The sequence below is a fragment of the Hyaena hyaena genome, unplaced genomic scaffold (assembly GCF_003009895.1).
Source record: "Hyaena hyaena isolate Hyena2069 unplaced genomic scaffold, ASM300989v1 scaffold_156, whole genome shotgun sequence".
NCBI classification, from domain to species: Eukaryota; Metazoa; Chordata; class Mammalia; order Carnivora; family Hyaenidae; genus Hyaena; species Hyaena hyaena.
This window is the reverse complement of record NW_024080788.1, coordinates 1,627,854-1,646,556: the sequence shown is the minus strand read 5'-3', so window position 1 is coordinate 1,646,556 and position 18,703 is coordinate 1,627,854. Positions and strand designations below refer to the sequence as shown.

At 43.0% G+C, this 18,703-nt stretch overlaps 1 protein-coding gene across 1 annotated transcript in view; it reads right to left on the bottom strand.

Annotated features, from left to right (window-relative positions):
• MCTP1 (multiple C2 and transmembrane domain containing 1) overlaps window positions 1-15,307 on the bottom strand; it is a 517,686-nt gene extending 502,379 nt beyond the window's left edge. The window contains exon 1 of the mRNA XM_039239406.1: window positions 14,594-15,307. Within this exon, the coding sequence (XP_039095337.1) occupies window positions 14,594-15,307 (714 nt within the window). The remainder of the gene's footprint in view (window positions 1-14,593) is intronic.
• Window positions 15,308-18,703: the final 3,396 nt, after the last annotated feature.

Here is an 18,703-nt window from a genome sequence, read left to right as displayed (position 1 = left end):
CTGCCAAATCTGGCCAACTCCTGTTCATTCTTTGCATTTCATCCTAAATGCCATTTCTTCAGAAAACCTTCACTGCCCCTCCCCTACCTGCAAGTTTAGGTTGGGACCTCTTAAATTTCTTCATGTAGTTCTCTATACTTCTCTGAATCAGTTATTACAATTATAAGTGATCATGATTTGTGTATTTTAAAAGGGGTAATGGAAGTTTCTCCTGTAGATCATAAACTCTATCAGAGAAGGAACTGATATATCTTCTTTGTCAAGGTAGATATTTAATAAGTATGGGGGTAAGGGAGGGAGAAAGGAAGAGAGATATATTACCGAAACTGTTGGCATTGTATCTGAAGGAGGTCATCCATCTACATCTGGGGATGGTTCATTGTACAGAACATTTAACTCTTTCTATCACTCCAAGACCTCGAGAAAAGACAGAGCTCATGAGCAGATGTAGCAGCTCTTTGGCGTGAAGGAGAGCCATGTACCATGGCAGGGAGACTCATGAGTTTTTGGAGCCAGCCACTTACTTAAGCACAAAAATCTCAGCTCCACCACTTACCAGCTGTGTGGCCTAAGCAATTTCCTCATGCTTTTTGAGCCTCCACTGATTCATCTCTAAAATGAGGCCAGGAATTCTGGCCCCTTTCAGAGTTGTTGCAAAGGTTAAAAGGAAGAATGTCTGCACAGCACTTAAGACTAAGATTTTAGTGCTTCTATTATTATCACCAGGAAACATAAGAAGGTGTACAAATGCAGGAGACATTATCTTATATCTTGTCTTTTCCTCATAAAAGAAATATACCCCAAACAGTCATATTCACAGACAACTAGATGCTTAGGAAACAAGTTGTTTTCCCACCCAGAGATCCTAACACCTAGACCAAATGCAGAATGTATAGCTTTTTTTTATGGGCATTAAATATATATATATATATATGTATATATTTACGTTTATTTATTTTTAGAGAGAGAGAGACAGAGGCAGAGAGAGAGACAGAGGCAGAGAGAGAGGGTGAGAGAGAATCCCAAGCAGGCTCCACACTGTCAGCACAGAGCCTGACACGGAGCTCAAACTCACAAGCTGTGAGATCATGACCTGAGCCCAAATCAAAAGTTGGATGCTCAACAGACTGAGCCACCCAGGCACCCCACAGGCACTTAACAACATGACTGAAAATCCAGATACATGTAGAAAACTCACAAGAAGAATGATTTGAAAAATATTCACTTATAAGCTCTCAGAATTGAGTGTGCAAATAAACCCATTCACACTCACTGTATCTTTCACGATACTTTCCTCCAGCTAATAAAGGCATATTCTTCCAGTTGTCTCTGCAAAACAAAGTTGAGACTCAGATCCATTAGCAAGACTGGTGCTAAAGGAATGCCAGAATCAATCATGAATCAGTAGTTTGGGTACTAGTCATGTACCTAGCACTAATGTGGCCTCGCTGACCAGTGGAGCCATGGGTTTCTGGAAACTATGGCCCCGGCAGAATTCAGATGTCTGTTAAAGTTCTGCCACTTACCAACTATGCACCGAATGTGGACTCCAAGTCCATTAGTAGCCTCTCTAATAATTTACCAGGTATAAAATGCAACTAACACTACCTCTCTGTCAAAACTGATGTGAGGTTTGAAGTGAGATAATGTGTAAAGTTTAAAGTGAGATGATGCACATCCCCTTTAATGATTATTTGAGGTACTGTGTAAAGAATGCCTAGCAAATAAATCAATTTCATTTCATATCCTTTCCCTACTACCATGCCTCTCACAGAACAAGAAAGCATTAATGACAGACACCAGGGGAGGCTGGACAAAATAGAAAATATGTAATTATGAGGTTATTATAAATTACATTCCCTAATAACAATAACGGAAGTAGTGGTGATGATCTAGTATGGTCCCTGATGAGGAAGAATCTTTTTAAAAGTAGGACTGACATTTCAAAGTTGCTAGCAATATCTTTATCTAGCAGTCAAAGAGAGCTTAAAGGGCTTACTGCCAGTAAGAACTAAGTAGGAGAGCTAGGATGCCTGACACCAAAATCTTCTATTACATTAAGCCTGCCTTTATTAAATTTGCTTGTTATGATAACCTTCATATAAGAAAGATGGGAAAGAACCAGCAGAGGCAAAGAAGAGCTGACACATTACTACTGAGATGGGGAAGAAGACAAGGCTTTACAACTTCATCTCAGATTTCACCTGGAGCTCCGTTTTCCGAGGCCGGGCTCCTCACGCACAACCTCCTTCAGATAGCCTTCCTTGGCAGGATCCAAATTATACTGATGTGTGACTTTGGACCAGTCCCTTAATCTCCTATCACTCAGTTTCCTCATCTGGAAAACCGAAAAGATAATAAACCTACTTCAGAAAGTATTGTAGAAAATAAATGAGCTCATAGATATAAAGCACCTAGAATAGTGTCAATGCATAATAAATATTCTGTAGGTTTTGTGATTATCAGTAGTAGGTATCAAGTGTCATTTTAAAATGGCACTGAGGTGAGAGGGTCCCCCTCATGCTGGTTGGCCATAGGTCAGAGGTGAGATGATGCAATTACAGAGAGAGCTCAGCCCAGGTGGGCTGCGGAGGACCACAATCAGCCTGTGCTACCTCACACAATCTAACTTGAGAAGATGGAACGTGTATTGCAATTTTACAAAAATTAATTCAAACGCAGGGTGGTAAAGCCAAGGCCTACCACAGCAGATACAACTATAAAGAAGTTCATAGACACTTAAGCAAAACTAGTTTGCACCACAAACTTCTAGCACCAAGTACAAACAAAAGTTGTGTAGCTGCCTAAAATTCACATTAGATTTATAAGCCGAGAAAGAAAAAAAATTACTTTAAAATATGAAATGGGCACAGATAAAGATACTACTCAGGATGCAATCCAGATATAATGAAGAGGATGGATAGAGTAATAAAGTGGCATAGGAACATGTTTTCAAAAACAGCCAGTGAAGATCATGAGCAACATTAACAGAAAACAAAACATTCTTTAAAGCAGCCAATAACAAAAACAACAAAAGGCTGTGCCATACCAAATCCATTTGTGTCTACCTTGGTTATCCTCAGATTCATCTTTTGAATTGATTTCACAAAATGAACTTCCTCATGAGTATCAAGAATATCCTCAGATAATAAGCCATCTTTATAATCCTAGAGGTATCGCTTTTTCTCTAATTAAAATGTGAACTATATCATAAAGAAGCTCCCCAAAACATCTCCCCATTTTTAACTGTAAGGATCCCTTTGTGAGGGTAAAGCCAGGCCAGGCTTGAAAATACTAATGATAAAAATTGTTCATTGTGACTTCTAGGTTTCAAAGGATGAAGGGAATAATTCAATGATCTCTTTTATATGGTTGCTGTAAATGGCTACTTATGAAGGAATAATTACTCTGCTTGAGGCATTCCTTATACATTCATTCAAATTCAAAATAAAATTACTGGGGCGCCTGGGTGGCTCAGTCTGTTGAGTGTATGACTTGGGCTCAGGTCAGGATCTCAGTTTGTGGGTTCGAGCCCTGTGCTGACAGCTCAGAGCCTGGAGCCTGCTTCAGATTCTGTGTCTCCTTCTCTCTCTGCCCCTCTTCCACTCATGCCCTGTCTCTCTCTATCTCTCAAAAATAAATGAATGTTAAAAAAATTATTTTAATTAAAAACATAAAATTACTCATTCCCTTTGGAGAATACACCTCAGAGTAAACCACAAAAACTGTCTTCAGATTGGTTTTTCTTCTCTTCGTTTGGCTGCGAAAGTTATTTTATAACTACTTCAACTACAGAGACTTAAACCAAATGCAAAGACAATGTTATCACTGAAACTGATATTGAAAATTGGAATAGAAATTCAGTACTATCACATTACATTTAGAAGTGGAAGAATATTGGAGTTGTGGTCATCTTTGGCTCCAGGGGAAAACAGTATATGTGTGAAAGAATAGGTGTCTGTATAATACCTGGTAAAAGCATAAGAGAGAGTGAGAGTGTGTCTGTGTGTGCCTGTGTGTGCGTCTGTGTGTGTTACAGCATATGTCAAAGCAATACAAAATGTCAAAACATCATAGGAGCTCAGTATTTAAGCTTCGCCATGAAACAAAGTTATAAAAGCTTCTAATTTTAAAAAAGTCTCTGAGTTTCCTTTTTTTATGTTTCCTTCCCATGTTCCCAGAAGTGAAATCACTGGAAGGCAGGTGGCAGCAAGGCAGAGACCCAAGAGCCAAGACCCATATAAGACACCACCTGGACGGTCCTGGGAGAGGTAAACAGACTCCCCTTGGTCTCGGTAGTCCAAGAGCCAAAGACCCCCTCCCGGTAAGTTTCATACAGTTCTTGCTCACGTTCTGGATGCCCAGGGAGAAAAAATGTTGAGGGCAGAGAAAGTGAAGTGTCAGGCAGAAAGGAACAGATAGATCACTTTACAAAGCTCCCATCTTCCAGGAAAAGAAGCAGAGGGGCTGGGGCCTGGGAAACTGCAAAGTGCAGGCTTCCCTCCATCTCTGCCCGGCTCCCTGTCTCCCTGGGCTGATCCTCCCGGAGCAGGCCAGACAGTCACAAAAGGACCAGCCTGAGTCCAGAGTAAATCAGTGCTGCCTAGGGGGCCAAAGGGAGCCGAAAGGGGTTGAGGGGTGATGACCAAAATGGTTAGGTAAATGGGGTTTTCTTACTTGAAACGACTGGGTCAAATGCAAGGCCAAGTCACAATCTCAGCTGCACCCCATCCCTGTCCCTCACCTGCAGGTTCTTTATAAAAGCAGAAGGAAGCAAACAAAGGAGATGGGGAAGGCTCAGCCCGTGACTGCTAGCAGCCAGGAGACATGGGTGGGAGAGGAGCGCATGCTGATTCAGGATGTTCCCACCTCCAGGGAGCATGAGGCTTGGCAACAGCTTTGTAGTGACAGAGCTTCTCTCCAAATTTTTTTCCGATCTCAAAAGATATTTTGGAAAACACTCAGACTTCTAATTTGATGTAGTGAAAATACTATTCAAAAGCAACTATAGAAATGCTGAATTTTATTATCGAAAGCTATTTTACACTTCAATAAAAGAACATGAGTCAAACATGGCTTAAGGGTCTCGATAGAATATGGTTTCTATTTTGAGAAAATACCTATTTGCAATTTTCAGAAATTGATCATTTGCCACGCATGGATCAATCTTTCATCTGAGAAAGAAAGCATATTTTAATATGTTTGAAGCACAATGCCTCAAGAATGAAAATTTCCAAGAGAGCCCATGGATTCTAAAACTTTTCATTATAATTATTTCTCCAAATATTTAACCACTTTGACATCAGGACCATAAGAATCTATGAAACACAGTCATGTGGTAGGTTTTCTTGTTTTGCCTGATTTTGTATTTTGACCTTTCTTTTTGCTCTGCTAACACTACTTTCAATGCCTAATGCTGCAGAAGAAAAAGGTGAACTATTTTCTTTAGGAAGAATCCATAATAACTATATAGAATACGAGCTATTACAGTAAGTAGGTGACAGTCTGGTACTCAGGAGCGTGGCACGTTCAACCATTCTGCATAAATGCAAACTCAAAACTCAACCCTCCTTCTCTCTTCCCAAGAAAGAGACTTTTCAATAGAAACCTCCCCCCCAACCCCCCCACTGGGACTGTTGCAGCCTCTGCTGCTAACTACTCACTTCAGATTCTCACTTGACCCTGCCCCCCCCTCCAACTCTGATGCCCCCAGGGTCCCCAGGGCTGCTGCTACCCCAGCACTCCTCAGTCCTGTCCGTCCGGCCACACCTTCCTTTACACCTTTACTTCCCAGTACCCTCCTTAGGCCTCAGTCCCGCTACTGACTCCGTGTTTTGAACACACTGCACCCTTAGTCGCCTCTGTGCCTGTGACGGTGTTCTTTCTCCCATCTCCCTGCAGCCAAATCCTAACCACTCTCCGAATCAAGGCAAATGTAGTCAGGTGGGAACCCTCTTGAATGACAGACACCAAACCTCCTGCTAGCCTCCATCCACGCCCACAGTGTCTCCTTCCATTTGCAGTGGAAGAGGAACCCTTCTCCAGGCGGAGGCTACCGCTTCCCCTGGGCTGTGTGGCCCTGCCCTGACCCATGCCCTTAGGTACCTCCCCCCTTCATTTACCCCTCTGTTCTCCTTAGTCTTTTCTCCCTCTCCTCCACAGGCTTCTTCCTGCTCATCTGCCCCCCCAGGTGACACCAATTAAAAAACCAAACGTCTTCAGGAGATCCCGTCTCCACACTGTTCTTGTTCTCCTGCTACAGCTTTTATTCCCTGTACAGTCAAACTGCTTTGGCTTCTTGCCCCATCCGCAGCTCTTTCCACACACCCCTCGGTCCACTGCATTCTGCTTCAATTCTACCATGCCTGAGTCCATTATTTTGTAAAGTGTATGACCCATATTGTGTAAAATGTATTGATGCGTAATGTATGCCTGGCACCGGGAGAAGAGAGGAGAAATGGGACATGAGCTCTCTGAGCCAGAAGTTCAAACGGATAGCTAGATTCACCTCAGAAGTATATTTTATCTGGCCTATCATTAAAATATATTTTTTCAAAAAATCTGCCAAAAACTCAAGATTCTGGAGATTTCACATGAAAATCCAGATTTTTTAAAAAACATGTTTTTATATTATCTTTGAGATGGAGAGAAAGTGAGAGACAGAGACAGAGCACAAGCCAGGGAGGGGCAGAGAGAGAAAAGGAAACACAGAATCGGAAGCAGGCTCCAGGCTCTGAGCTGTTAGCACAGAGCCGCCCACATGGGCTCAAACTCACAAACAATGAAATCATGACCTGAGCAGAAGTCTGGTGCTTAACTGACTGAGCCACCCACCAGGTGCTCCCAGATGTTTGGTTTGTATTAAAGAATCCAGGGGAGACTTGGTGGCTCAGTTGGTTAAGCATTCCACTCAGGTCATGACCTCACCCTTGGTCACTTCAAGGCCAAGTCGAGCTCTGAGGTGACATCACGGGCCCTGCTTGGAATTCTCTGTCTCCCTCCTTCTCTGCCCCTCCTCTGCTCTACCTCTCTCTCATTCTCACTTTCTCTCAAAAAAAGAAACAAAACATTAAAAAAAAAAAAAGAATCCATGAACTTTGGTGACACTGCTTCTTTCACTGTATGACAATAATCAGTTGTCGCTGAAAAGCAGCTCCTCCTTCAGTGAGGTAGGTAGGGGCTCCCTGGTTCACCATGGACCCCATGCTCATTTTCTTTCCTCTGATGGCACCTGTAGACAGTGAAGTTTGAATCCTCGCTCTAGATCAGTGTTGTCCAATATAAATGAAAATGTGAGCCAAATACAAAATTTTAAATATTCTGGTAGTCATACTTGTACAAAATAGAAAGAAAGTGGTAAAATTAACTTTAATAATATATTCTAATTAATCCAATATAGCCAAAATATTATTTTGGTGTACAAACACCATAAAAATTAGTAATGAGATATTTTGTGCTAAGGCCTAACATTTCAGTGTGCATCTTACACTTATAGTGCACTTCAAGTCCAACTAGCCACATTTCCAGCATTCAAGGACCACGTGTGGCTAGTGGCTGCTTCTGAGACAGCACAGCTCCAGCTGCTTAATGATTCACCAGAAAAAAATCATCTTGCAAGCAGAGAGAAGGAGAGAGAATTTTAAGGGAAAAAAAAGTAACCAGGTGGGAATGAGGAAAAGGATGATGATGTTAAAGAGCAGGCATGGTGAGGACCACAAAAATAGGAGGAAAGAAATAGGATCATAGAGACAACAAAGAGTGCTCCCCAAAAAGATCAGAAAGATCAGCTGTAGTCTAGTGCTCCAGGGGAAGAGATGCTGTTGATAGGCAGATGCACTTACCTGGCTATGCAGATTTTCTGGAGGAAGGCTTTAGTGTTTTATAAACAGGCTCAGCATTAAACATGTGGTCACTATAAAAAGCAACTGACCAAATGTCTGAACCTGAGTTTACCCACTTGGCATTGAAGAAGCAACGGAATAGATCAGGCCAGTAAGGACAGGATTCTTGGTCAAGACTGGGATTTTAACGTAGTTCAAGGGGATGAGATTGAGGAGAAGTGGCAGTGGAGCAGGCAGGAAAGTACCTTGAGCTAAAATCCAAGCAGAGTTCAAGACTTAGAGACCGTAATTGAGTGAGACTATGCAGCAGATGTTGGAAATCCAGATGGAGGGATGCAACATCAGAGGCCAGACAAGGAGACCTGGATGCAACAAAGGGACACCCCGAGTCAGAGACTGGCACCAAGAAATGCATCCCTCAGCTGGAGACCTCAGAAGTAGGAATCATTCCTCCATCCTCCATGTGAATACAATATGGCGGCCGTTTAGTAGCTGTCATGTCCTCCTTTCACACCCACAGACATGAATAAGACTTAGTAAAGTACGGGTTGAGAAAAGCCAGAGGATGAGGGGAAGGTCAAATATATCTGCCTATCTTAAAAGGACTTGGAAACAAGAAGGCAGGAACATCATTAAAGTGATTTTGAAACTTTTCCAGAGAATTTCTTCTAAAAGCTCTAGCCCATCCATTCATCCCTTCATTCACTCAGCAAGCACTTACTGAGTAGTCTTCTCTCTATAATGCTGATTAGATAGGTCAATTGTACTAAAGCTTGCCAAATTCTGCTCTTGCAGTGCTGGTGAAGGTACTCAGTCTTAAGCAAAGTAGGGTCAGTTGCTAATACTGACAGAGCCTCATTGAATAAAACCTGTGAGATTAAGAGAATGCATTTATCCCCAAACATCCAGAGGTCCATTTGTCTATCATGTGATTCACTAGGACCCTAAAGGATGGGAAATAAGGCCGGTATAAAATATCTCAAGAAACTTCACAGGAAAATTGTTCTCTCAAGAAGGCAAGACTTTCAAAGGCAAGTATGCAGGACTTTCAAATCTCACTATATTGAAAATACAGATTTTACCCATCGCTTGCATTCAGATTAATGTTAAATACAAATATCTGGAGACATGAGGAAAATCATGGCCTGATATTCTGCTGAAAAAAAATTTTTAATGTAAGAAACCAGTATACATTGGAGGAAGAAACTATTTGCATAAACTCTTCCATTGTTGAGGGATAGTAATAACTTTGCACTTCCGATTTATAAAAAGCAATGTAAGTTGGAAGAAAAGGTTGACCACGACAAAGAAAGCAAAATGGCACATAAAGTTAAACATGCAGGGGAAGAAACTGTATATTGTCAACACTTCCAACAAATCAAAATTCATAAATAAAAATGGTTGAGAATATGTGGCAACTGAAAAGTTGACATGAGGAAGGGTGCCTCATACCTTTCAATAATTAACTTTATAGAAAGATAAACTTGTCCTAAATAGATATGCTTTATATAGTAATTTTATGGAAACAAACAAGTGTATCTAAAGCAAGCTCTAGAACAGTATTTACTACTTCATCCACACTAAACAAACAAAAAAGCCAGTATTGAAACAAGAGCCCTCAGTTACTAAGAGAAGGTTCTATTGAGGATTCTTGGCTTATAGAGGCAAGGAAATAGATCATTTTTAGTTAAGATTTCCAGAAAAAAAAAAAGCCAAAACAAAAAAGCTTCACATTTTAAAAAATTAATTTCTGCTTATCTACAACATAGGTCTATGACACTTTTTGAAAATAGCCATGAATTAACAACAACAACAACAAAACCATGACCCTAACTTCTGAATATGCAGATTTCATCAAGGCTTGTGATGTTACCTAGACAAACTATTACTCTTTGTCAATCTAGAGCTGACAAGCATTTTAATAATCATCATGAGCCCAGAAATCACACTTCGTGTTTCTCTGAGTTATAGACTATACATTATTCACCTTTAATTTTGTGAAATCATCCCTTATTTCCAAAGACAGGGCAAAAGAAAAACGAAGGCGTGCTTGTCCTTTTACCTTCATAAATCCATTAATCCTATTTTATCCCCTCTAAGTATTTATTTCACTTTTCCAAGATAACGTGCGCATACTTGCCAAAAGTAAGTTAAGATTGGTTTCATTACTCTGTGAAGTTGTGATGTCACCAGTAATGCCTTGGTTAATTTGAGGCTACTTTTCCTACCTACCAGTGCAAATAAAATAATTTACATCTTAAATGAGAAGGTACCAGCAAAGTTCCCTGTTAATTTTTTTTCAACCACCCATTTGGTGGCAGTGGCAACACTTTAATATACTGTTCAATAACAACTTACACAACAACTGCTAGTGTTTTCTGAGCTCATCAAATACCTACCTGATAACACTGTCACTACTGCAAGATTCATAGCTGTACTCAAAATTTCCAGATACACAATAGAGAACATAAAGGTCAATGAAAAATAATTCCATTCCAAAGTAAACCTGTCACTCTGTTTACTCTATTCCTCTGGAATAATCTGATGATCCCAGTACATTACTAGAATGCTATCACACATCAAACTTCATGCCCTGCTCCAAAATGTCCTAAGATCTCATCCTGCCTCTCTCACTTTGAAAAAGTTAGTAACGTTGCTTTTAGGGCTTGTTCTTGAGAATATTAGTTTTTTGTTGATTTCAAGTGATTTATGTTAGGAATTGCATTTTTTTAGACTTGTGTCTTCCCCAAGATTGTTATGTTCTTGAAAGTAATATTAAAGACAACTGGAAAATAGATACTAAAAATTAATCCAAATCACATTTTAAATCATTTTAGAAAATACAAGCTTTCTCTAAAAGGTCACATAATTAACAAAGCAAGATGCATTTCATGTACAGATCTCGTCTTAGAAATTATTTTTCTACTTTTTGCTGGAGCTTACAGATGTATTTTCGGAATTTTATCCCAATGAATGAATATTCCTCTTCCTATGTTTTGAAACATTTCTATCATACCCTGGGTAATTTAGCCACTTTCTTTTACAAAACACTTTTTACTTCTCTATGAAAACAATTTTAACAAAATGAATTTAAAAAAACAGTGAGCTTAACATTCATAAACTTCGTGCTTTTGTTAAAGCACTAAAAAACTGTGACATATTCATCCTTCACCCTTTATCTTAAAATACTGGCTTCCTGATTCTAGCAAAATATAATTTTAGAAACTCATCAAGACAGAATACATAAAATTGGCATATTTTTGATATGCACACAAATTGAGAAAGCATCTTTCCCAACTGTGCTGCAGAAAATGAAATGCATCTGGTCTGACAATATGGCCCAGCACGTGAGCTAGAATCAGTGGGAAGAAATGGGTTTTTCTCTTTTTTTCAGTGCAGAACACTTTAAATAAAGTCCATGCCCCAACAACAAGGCATTATTAAGCCTGTTAAAGTGTTTTTCAAAGGTGTATTTCTCTAAAGAACACACAGCACCAAGAGGGCTGGCCGGTGCATGGGAGGTAGCAAGGTCTGCTCAGTTATAAACATTGAACATCAATGACTTCCAAATCTCTTTCTCCCAGCAGTCCAAACTGGTTTTTATCTTTTTCTTTCTTTCTTTCTTCTTTCTTTTTCTTTCTTTCTTTCTTTCTTTCTTTCTTTCTTTCGTTCGTTCGTTCGTTCTTTCTTTCTTTCTTTTCTTTCTTTCTTTCTTTTCTTTCTTTCTTTCTTTTTCTTTCTTTCTCTCTCTCTTTCTTCTTTCTTTCTCCCCACCCCACCCCCCAGTCCCCAACCACCCTTTTGCTTTTTTTTAACATCTCCACCCAGAGTCAGAGTTTATGCACATATGTTGCTGTGGCCTCATGCTGAGCTGGAGGGGGAAGCCAAGAGGTAGGGAGTGTGTTGGAGAACACGGCTGATGCCAGGATCAAGCAGAGAACAAGAGAAAAATCGAGACAGTTGCATGAATTTTGCAATGAATTTTTTTCCTTCTCTGAAAGAAAGTTATTTTTATTTAGGCAATCTTAAGATGTATATGTCGCTTTTATTGTCTTTTCTTTCCTGAGTGCCTCTCTGGGCCTGTGAATAAAACAGGCATCTGCATATGCTACACACTCCCTCCCCCAGCCCAAGTATCTTCTGAGGCCAGGGGCTGAGATGGCAAGGCAACCTCTCTGAGAGATGCAGGAAGCTCAAAAGGGCACCTTACAGCTTAGCCTACTCCTGGACACCTTCCAGATTCCTTTTCTAGTTCCTGCTTCCAACTCGATTTCTTCCTCTTCCTCATCATGGGGTGAGCCAGCTGGGCTTGAGGAATTACTGGGGCAGAGGGGCCATGGGAGGATGGAGGGATCCTGCTTCTGCACAGGTGAGAGAGTGCTGCCAAAAGCCAGATTCGTGGACTCCTAACAGAAAAGTGTCCACTTCTCAAGGAACAGATTCCATAAGCGGCAGACTCCTCCTCACTGTGTGTGACATCAAACAGGGCCCTTGGGACTGCTGTTCTGCCTACACACCACCTTTCACGTATTCTTCGAAAGGTATTTTAGCTTTTACGTCTTCACTGAAATGCTGGTTCCTTGTCACAAGAAAGCTTCTTTAGGACCACAGATGGTATGGTTAATCATGTCACTTACAAGCGTGATATAACAGTTATACAATAATGTATCGCAGAGAAGCAAATTAATATAGCTAATACGCCATGGAACTGATTCTAGGGTGGAGGAAAGAAAGCCCAAAAATGTACATAAACTTGGAAGCATTAATTACAGGACTGAAGTCATCTCAGAAGCACAACCAGCTCTAAAAGGTGTCAAAGGTGGCTATAGTCATGTAAAAAAAATTCTGGAGAATTTCAGCAAGCACCACACCTCTGTCATTTATTGACCATGTGACTCTGGAAAGGTTATTTAATCTCCTGGAGCATCGGTTTCCTATTCCATAAAATGGCAACAAGAACTTCAGTCATGCAGAACTGCTGGGAGCATTAAATCATGGAAGGCTATAAAGCCCGGCATATGGTAAAGGTACACACAATAATGTTAGTTTACTACGTTCTCCAAGATACGCTTAGGTCTTTTGCATATTTACATAGCAGTATTTCTAAAAGATGGATAGCTTCAGAAAACTTTCTGGTAAAAACTAACATAAAGATTAATAAATCTTAATAAAGATTAGTTCAGAATTCTCTGCTTTTGCTTTGAAGATCTAGGTTCAGTGAACTGCAAAGTAATTGAGTGAGTTAACGTTTGCACTAATATATCTACCTTCAAAATAATGCGATTATTTGTTGTTTTATTATTCTTGGTCATAGACGTTAATAAAAACCAATGTAACCAGTACCCCAACTCTAAAATTCTTATACGTTAGGACTGTGTACACATTCAAGAGTAAATTCTTTTAATAGATCTAACATTCATCTACACTGAATTTGAAACATTCTTTTAAAGCCAGGTTTTATTTTACTTTTGGAACCAAAAACAGTAGTTCTATTCAATTCTCTTTCAAGATAAAAGGAAAAGTAGAGTGGTTGAGACACTTTGTCAATGTTATCTCTACTCACTCTTCTGAGAGTGACTAAAACGTTTTTCTAGAACGTTCTCTAGACCATCAATAACATCAGGTTACCCACCTGTATTCTGATTTGTTTTCTGGAACTACAGTAATTAGCTAATAAACTATAACAATTTTCAACTGACATCCCATCTATTCCCGTATCTTGCCGTTCAAAACACGGCCTTATGTTTTTTGTAGTTCAAATTTTTAGCTAAAGATTACTCTTTAAAGATTAATTAATCTAACTTAATCAGAGTCAAAATAATGAGAATTTAAATAAACTACGATGTATTGGAAGAAAAAGGGTTCTTTACGTCACTGATAGACCGTAACTTTCAAAATATTTGCTAGCATTAGCACAATTTGTAAGTATTTGTTGAAGGAGCGCATCTCCTGAACAAAACAGAGGCAATAAAAGCAGCGGCCGGGGAGGGAGAGGTGGGAATGCCTTACGGACCCTACGTTTGTTTTTACTTTACTCTGGTCGGACCACACTTAACTCTTGCCTGACCAAAGAAGCAACATACTTAAAACGCAACTGCTTCAGGTGAATATTAAAACTTAGAAAAGGCCATAGGAATCAGTCAGTTTGACTAACTCGGATGAGACGCTCACTCTGTCCACTTGTTGGGCAGCGATCTATTTGCAGCCAGTACTTTTAAGAAGCGAGTGCAAGAAAACGCGCAGACTTTTGCTTTAAGGGTTTCCCCAATAAACGACCTCACGCCTGCCAATAATTCACCTCTCCTAATAACTATCCCTTCGTGCAAGCTATTTGTGTCAAGTGCTGGCTCTTCCACACCGTCATACAGGGTTGTAATTTTTTTTTTTTTTAATTTCTGGATGTGTTTTTCTTTAGAGAAGGTGAGACTTCGCTAGACAGCCCTTAGACCTCCAAAAAGCACCCACTTTACGTCTAACTCTATTTCTCTCCTATTTGGCTACTATTAATACTTCACTTTCATAGCGACTCAAAGCTACCCAGCTTCTGGCAGTAGGTGTTATTTCTTTCAAAAGTAATGTCAGGGTGCAAGTCAGAACTGTATTTTACTGAGCAGGAGCGAGAATGTTTTCTTTCCACTGCTGATGTACTTGGTAGCACCCCCACGCCCCTGCGACACCCGGGGTGCCTACTGACCCAAGCCGGAGGCGTGGCCAGGCGCACCTGTCCGGGGCCGCGCGCAGCCTTCACTCACCTGGCTGCCGCCGAGCGCCTCGCCCTTCTCCGGGGCCCGTGGCTGCCCTGGGCTCTCAGCTGGCTCTGCGGGAGGCGGCGGCGGCTCGAGCAGCTGCTCCAGGCAGGCGGTGCCGGGCAGGGAGGAACTCTTCTGATGGCACAGGTGCGCCTCGGGACCCCGACGCCGTGCCCCCTCATCTCGGGCACGGTCTCCCCTCGCGGGAGGCTGGGGCGAGGAGGACAGGGAAGATGAGGCGGAGGAGGAAGAGGGAGCGGAGTCCGGAGACCGTCCGCCAGGAGGCGTCACTCCCGCGGCGGTTGTCGCCGGCCCCCTGCCCGCTGGGAGCAAATGCTCGCGGATCCGGCGGCGCAAGGTGGACCCCTGCTCGGTTCTGCTGGCGCCGCCGCGCTCGAGAGGCTCAGGCGAGGAGCAGCACAGGTTGGGCTGGGAGGAGGAGAAGACGCGGTCCAGCACTTGCTTGCGTTTCTTGAAGCCGCTCCACCTGCTGCCCGCGCCGCCCACGCCGGCCAGTGCGTCCCGCCTGCCTCCCGGGGGTGGCGGGGAGGGCGACGGGGTGTCCGCAGTGCGGCGCTCTGGGACCCCCGCGCGCCCGCCTCCGCCGCCCTTGCCCTTGCCCACCCCCAGCTGCAGGTTCTTCCAGAGCCGGGCCTGGAAGGAGGAGGACGCCGCCGCAGGCTCGGGCGAGCCCGCCGCGGCCGCGCGGGGCTCCATCCTCCACCCCCGGCTCCTCCTTTCCACTCCTCCTCCTCCTCCTCCTTCTCCTCCGCCCTCTCCGGCTGCACCTCCTCCTGGAGCCCCGCGGTGGCGGCGGCGGCGGCGGCGGCGGCGGGCGCAGCAGCAGAAGCCGGGAGTGCCCGGCGGCTTCAGGACAGCTCGGGGGAAAGGCGCCGCCGCCGCCAAGGCTCTTCGGCCGCCAGACTCCGGCGCCGCCTCTTCCTCCCGCACCTGCCGGTGTAGGCTGGCGCTGTCACCGAATCCCGGCCGCCCAGCCTGCAAAGTTTCTGGCTCCGGGCTCCGCAGCTCCAGGCCCCCGGAGTCCCCCAGGCCGCGCCCTGGCTCCCTCTCCTCGCTGGCTTAGGGCTGGGGAGGCTACACGCACCCGAGCGTGCGCGTCCAGCTGCGCCGGGGACCGCACCCTGCGCCCTCAGGGCAGCACCTGTCAGCGGCGGGGGCGGCTGCTTCCCAACTGGGCGCGCGCGCGCCTCGCACAGCGGGGCGGACCGGGCTGGGGACAACTGCGACCAGCCGCGGCACAGGAGCACCCCGGGACCATCCTCCAGTTCTTGGGTGGGAGGGTGGGCAGGCGACAGCCGGGTGGAGCCGAGCAGGGACTGGAGCCAGGTTGCTCCCCAGAATCTGGCCGCAGCTCCCCACGCAGCTCTCTGGGCCGGCGGCTGGGCGCGCGTGCCGGCTAGTGTCTGGGTCCGATGAAGTGAGCTAGCGGAAAGATGATGCGCCCTGGGTGGGTCGTGTGGGGCACAGAGCATCCGCATCGAGAGGCGAACCTGACCGAATTCTGGGACTGGACACCGCTGCTTCCGCCCCGTGTTGCGCCCTGCATCCGACAAGAGTTTGATTTCTTCTGTCTTGACTTCATCCCATCCATCCTTCTTGCTCTCTATTTGCGTAGTTCCTTTTGTGGTTCGGGTCTAGAGGTTTCCGGAGTCGGACCATAAATTAGCCAGCCCTAAAGTTGCAAGAAGTTGATGGTGGGCGAAATGTAGAGGATGCCCACTGCCCCTGACGCTGTTCCAAACCCAGAGAATCTTGCTTTCATTCAAGCGCATTTACTTCATTTGCTTCCTTGCAAGGGAAATGGAAAAAGGGTTGGTTTGTTTAGCTCATTCAGACTTTGCTTCTCCCTAAACCTTTTCCAAGGGAGAAGGGTCTTCCAAGGGTCTTCTGATTCTATTAAGTGAGCCTCTTGAAAGGCAGGTGACACCCTGTCCCTTCCCTCCTCCATTCTCCTTTGCACCATTAAATGTGGAAAACATGAAGAGCTCCCTGAGCTTTGGCACTGTGCGGATTCCAGTCTCCTGCAGCTAGCAATATGCCCTCAAGGTCTTACCAACCTCTCGAAGGTTTTTAGTCTTCTTCTTTATTTTATTTTTACCTTTATAACAAATACTTAACATATTTACTGAGCACCTACTCTGTGCCAAGCAATATGGTAGACTCTGAGTAGGTAGCTGCGAACAAGGCACAAGCCCAGCCTCATGGAGCCCATCTTTCAGTAGGAGAGTCAAACAGTGAACAGAATTTCTAACAGTGAAAAGTCCCATGGAGAAAGTAAAACAAGGTACCATAACAGAGTGGCTATGGAGGAAGAGCTGTCAGATAAATTGCAGGGCATCCAGCTAAGTTAAATTACAGATAATGTTTGAATATAGATAAGTCCCAAATATCATAGAAGACTTATAAAAATACCTTTTGTTTATGTGAAATTCAAGTTCCACTGGGTGTTCTGTATTTTTTATTCGCTAAAGCTGACTACCCCCCTACAAAGGGTTTTTGGGCTTGTTTGTTTTTTTAAACTAAAAGTCTGTGGAGAAACTAAAATTGGAGTCAAGACTTAATGAGGACAAAGAGATAGTCACTGAGAGATCTGATTACGGCGTTCCAGGCAGAAGGAACAGCAGGTGCAAGGGTGCCAAGACAGGAAGCAGCTTGGCTCGGCAAGTTCAAAGGCAAGTGGGGACAGACTATATAGAATGGAGCAAGGTGAGAAGAGCTGATAAGAGATGGAGTGGAAGAAATGGAAGGATCCTAGTGCTGTGGGTCCCGTAGCCACAGGAAGTCTGAGGTTCCTGTAAGTGAAAGGGGGAGCCATTAGAGAGTTTTTAATCAAGAGGCCCATAAGGCAATTGTAGGAATTAAGTGAAAAAAGGACTTAACTCAATGCCTGAGGCTTTTCCACACAAGGCTGTCAAGCTTAAAGTACCACAACCACAAAAAATTACCTCAGTACAGATCTACCATGACAGTCCAAAAAGAACTGTAGTATACAGAAGTCTTCTCTATAACACAGGAAAATCACTTTGTTACTAATTTTTCTAGGATGTGGTAAACAGAAGCATAGAGAAAGTAAGAAGAACAAAACTACTGTAGAGAATTAAGAAGAAATGACCACACGTCTTACCAAAACTCTATAAATATGTCAGTTTGTCATATTTATATGATGACATGGAGCTGAGGACCTATGGAGACAAAACTCCACGCAAATCAACCTTATATTTATATAGTCTTTTAATGAGACATTTAATTGACTTTCATCATTTAATGTTTTCATTTTTCTCCTCCACCTAAGTTTCCTTGAAAATACTAATCTGGGATTTTTGTTCTGGGCTCTCTGATCCATCCCAAATAACACTTATCTGTCAAGGTGAATTCATTTATACAACTTGAATATGTCTATGTAACTGGCACATGTAACTTTGCCTAAATATCTAGAGTAGATTATAAAACGAGAGAGCATCCTACGGATTTTGCATTATATAAAGTTGCCCTAGATATCCAATGAGGTCTTATATTTAGGAGAAGATATTTACAAAAACTACACACAAGGGTAAAATGAATAGTACAAATTGATCACTGAGGGAATACGGAGGAGTGAAGAATCACTTCTAGCCTGAATGATCAAGGAAGATTTCTTGCTGGAGGCATCATCTGAGCTAAGATCTATTGCAGGCGACAGAGTATGCAAGAAGATAGATTGCCACCAACCAGGGAAAGCCAAATTCATGGCACATAGCAAAACTTCAATAAATGTTAGCTGCTCTTTTTATTATAATTTACTAACCATCTTAAATATTGATAGAGCCTCTGTTGCTTGAATTAATATGAAATTAATAGATGCATTACACATTAATATACAGGAGGTTGGGAAGGCGATGGATAAGGTAATATTTCAGCACAAACCCAAAGGAAGTGAGGGAGTGAACCAAGTAGAATCTGAAGGAAATTTTTTCCAGGAAGAGGGAACGTTAAATATGAAGAGGCAGAGGAAGAAACTTGCTCAGCCTGAGATATGGCAAAGGAAACAAAATAGTCAGAACAGAGAAAGCAAGAGGTTAATGAGAGGGGAAGATATTGCAAAGATGGCTAAGG